General features: G+C 44.9%; 1 protein-coding gene across 1 annotated transcript; it reads left to right on the plus strand.

The window, feature by feature from the left end:
- Positions 1 to 280: 280 nt before the first annotated feature.
- Positions 281 to 676, plus strand: LOC118201313 (protein GVQW3-like). Its single transcript, XM_035373402.1, has one exon. It carries the CDS (start codon positions 281 to 283, stop codon positions 674 to 676), a length of 396 nt encoding a protein of 131 aa, XP_035229293.1.
- The last annotated feature ends 943 nt before the right edge of the window (positions 677 to 1619 follow it).

Here is a 1619-nt window from a genome sequence, read left to right on the forward strand (position 1 = left end):
TTTTATTGTGTCTCCATTAGACATGCAGACTGTGAATCAGAAGTTTCAAGACTGGTTCATTTCTGAGTAGGTGATTCCGCAGGGTGGGGGGTAGGGTCTCAGGGAACGAACTGACGCTGCGGCAGTTGCCTCCGGAACCTTGGAGAGTGCGCATCGCTTGCAGCGTGAGTACGTGTCATTGACCTCGGTCGAAAAGTGGGAGAAGCGAAAATGGAACAGCACTTGGAGCAACGTTACGCGATTAAGTTTTGTGTACGACTGAACAAAATCGCCACGAGGTATGTATGACCACCAAGTATTGCCAGGTGTGATTCAAGAGGCCTCTAAGAAAGAAGCCAGGTCCTGTGCAATGGTTTTCATGTGGCACAGACGTTTCAAAGATGGCGGCGAGAATGTTGAAGACGACGACCACTCTGGGAAGCCATCATCAAGCCGAACGGATCAAAATGTGGAGAGAGTGAGGGAACTTTTAAACAATGACCGTCGTCCTAGTACTAGATTAATTGCTGATGAACTGGATTCAGTCAGAGTACGGAATACGGTGTGGAAGATTATGACGGAGAATTTGAATTATGCGAAAAGTGTGTGCCAAACTGGTGCCAAAAGTTTTGTCGGTGGATCAGAAGAAACGGCGCATGACTGTTTGCCAGGAAATGCTCCAACGGTTGAATGTTAATCCGAACCTTCTGGAGAAAGTGGTTACTAGTGATGAGACCTGGGTCTACGAGTACGATCCTGAGTCGAAGCGTCAATGCTGGCACACTGCTTCCTCGCCGAAGCCAAGAAAGCTCGCATGAGCAAGTCGCGTGTGAAGTGCATGCTGATTTTTTTTAATGGTAAAGGAGTGATTCACAAGGAGCTTGTTGCTAGTGGACAGACTGTCACAGGTGACTTTTACGCTGGAGTGATCTTCCACTCGAGGGATCGAGTCCACCCAACGATCAAGGGCGATTGGATTCTCCACCACGACAACGCGCCCGCTCACATGTCGCGTGCCGCCGCCGAAGGTTTGGTCAAGTTTAACGTGACAACACTGCAGCAGCCACCACACTACAGCCCAGACTTGGCTCCAAGTGACTTTTTCCTCTTCCCCCGAATCAAGACAGGCCTAAAAGTGAAGTGATTCCACTTCATCGACGCCATCCAGCAGGCGTCGATGAGAGCCCTTGATAGCATGACTCCCGAGGCCTTCCAGAAGGGCTATGAACAGTGGAAGACGCGCTGGCAGCGCTGTGTTGACACTGAAGGATCATATTTTGAAGAATTTTAGTCCGCTGCACTTAAATGCTCAATACATTTCTAGTTCTGAGTCTTGAAACATTTGAATCACACCCTGTATTAAAAAACAAAATAAAATTTTAATTATTAAAAAAACTTGTTTATTGCTTTTGTTAAGCAGTTACAGATGGATTAAATTTGAAAGATCTCTATTTTTAGCAAAATGGCAACACTGAGAACCGGTTATGAGAGAGGGTAATGGATGATTAAGGTATGTGCCTACATACAAAGCACTTTTTTAAATACATAAAATTTTAATTAAACACACATGTTTTTGAGTAAGATGGGATATAAAACTATGAATTTAAATGGGATTTTATAGAACGTTTCATTAACTTTTT

The sequence above is a fragment of the Stegodyphus dumicola genome, chromosome 6 (genome assembly GCF_044657685.1).
Source record: "Stegodyphus dumicola isolate Sdum_Otavi_A_Nest chromosome 6, ASM4465768v1".
Classification (NCBI taxonomy): domain Eukaryota; kingdom Metazoa; phylum Arthropoda; class Arachnida; order Araneae; family Eresidae; genus Stegodyphus; species Stegodyphus dumicola.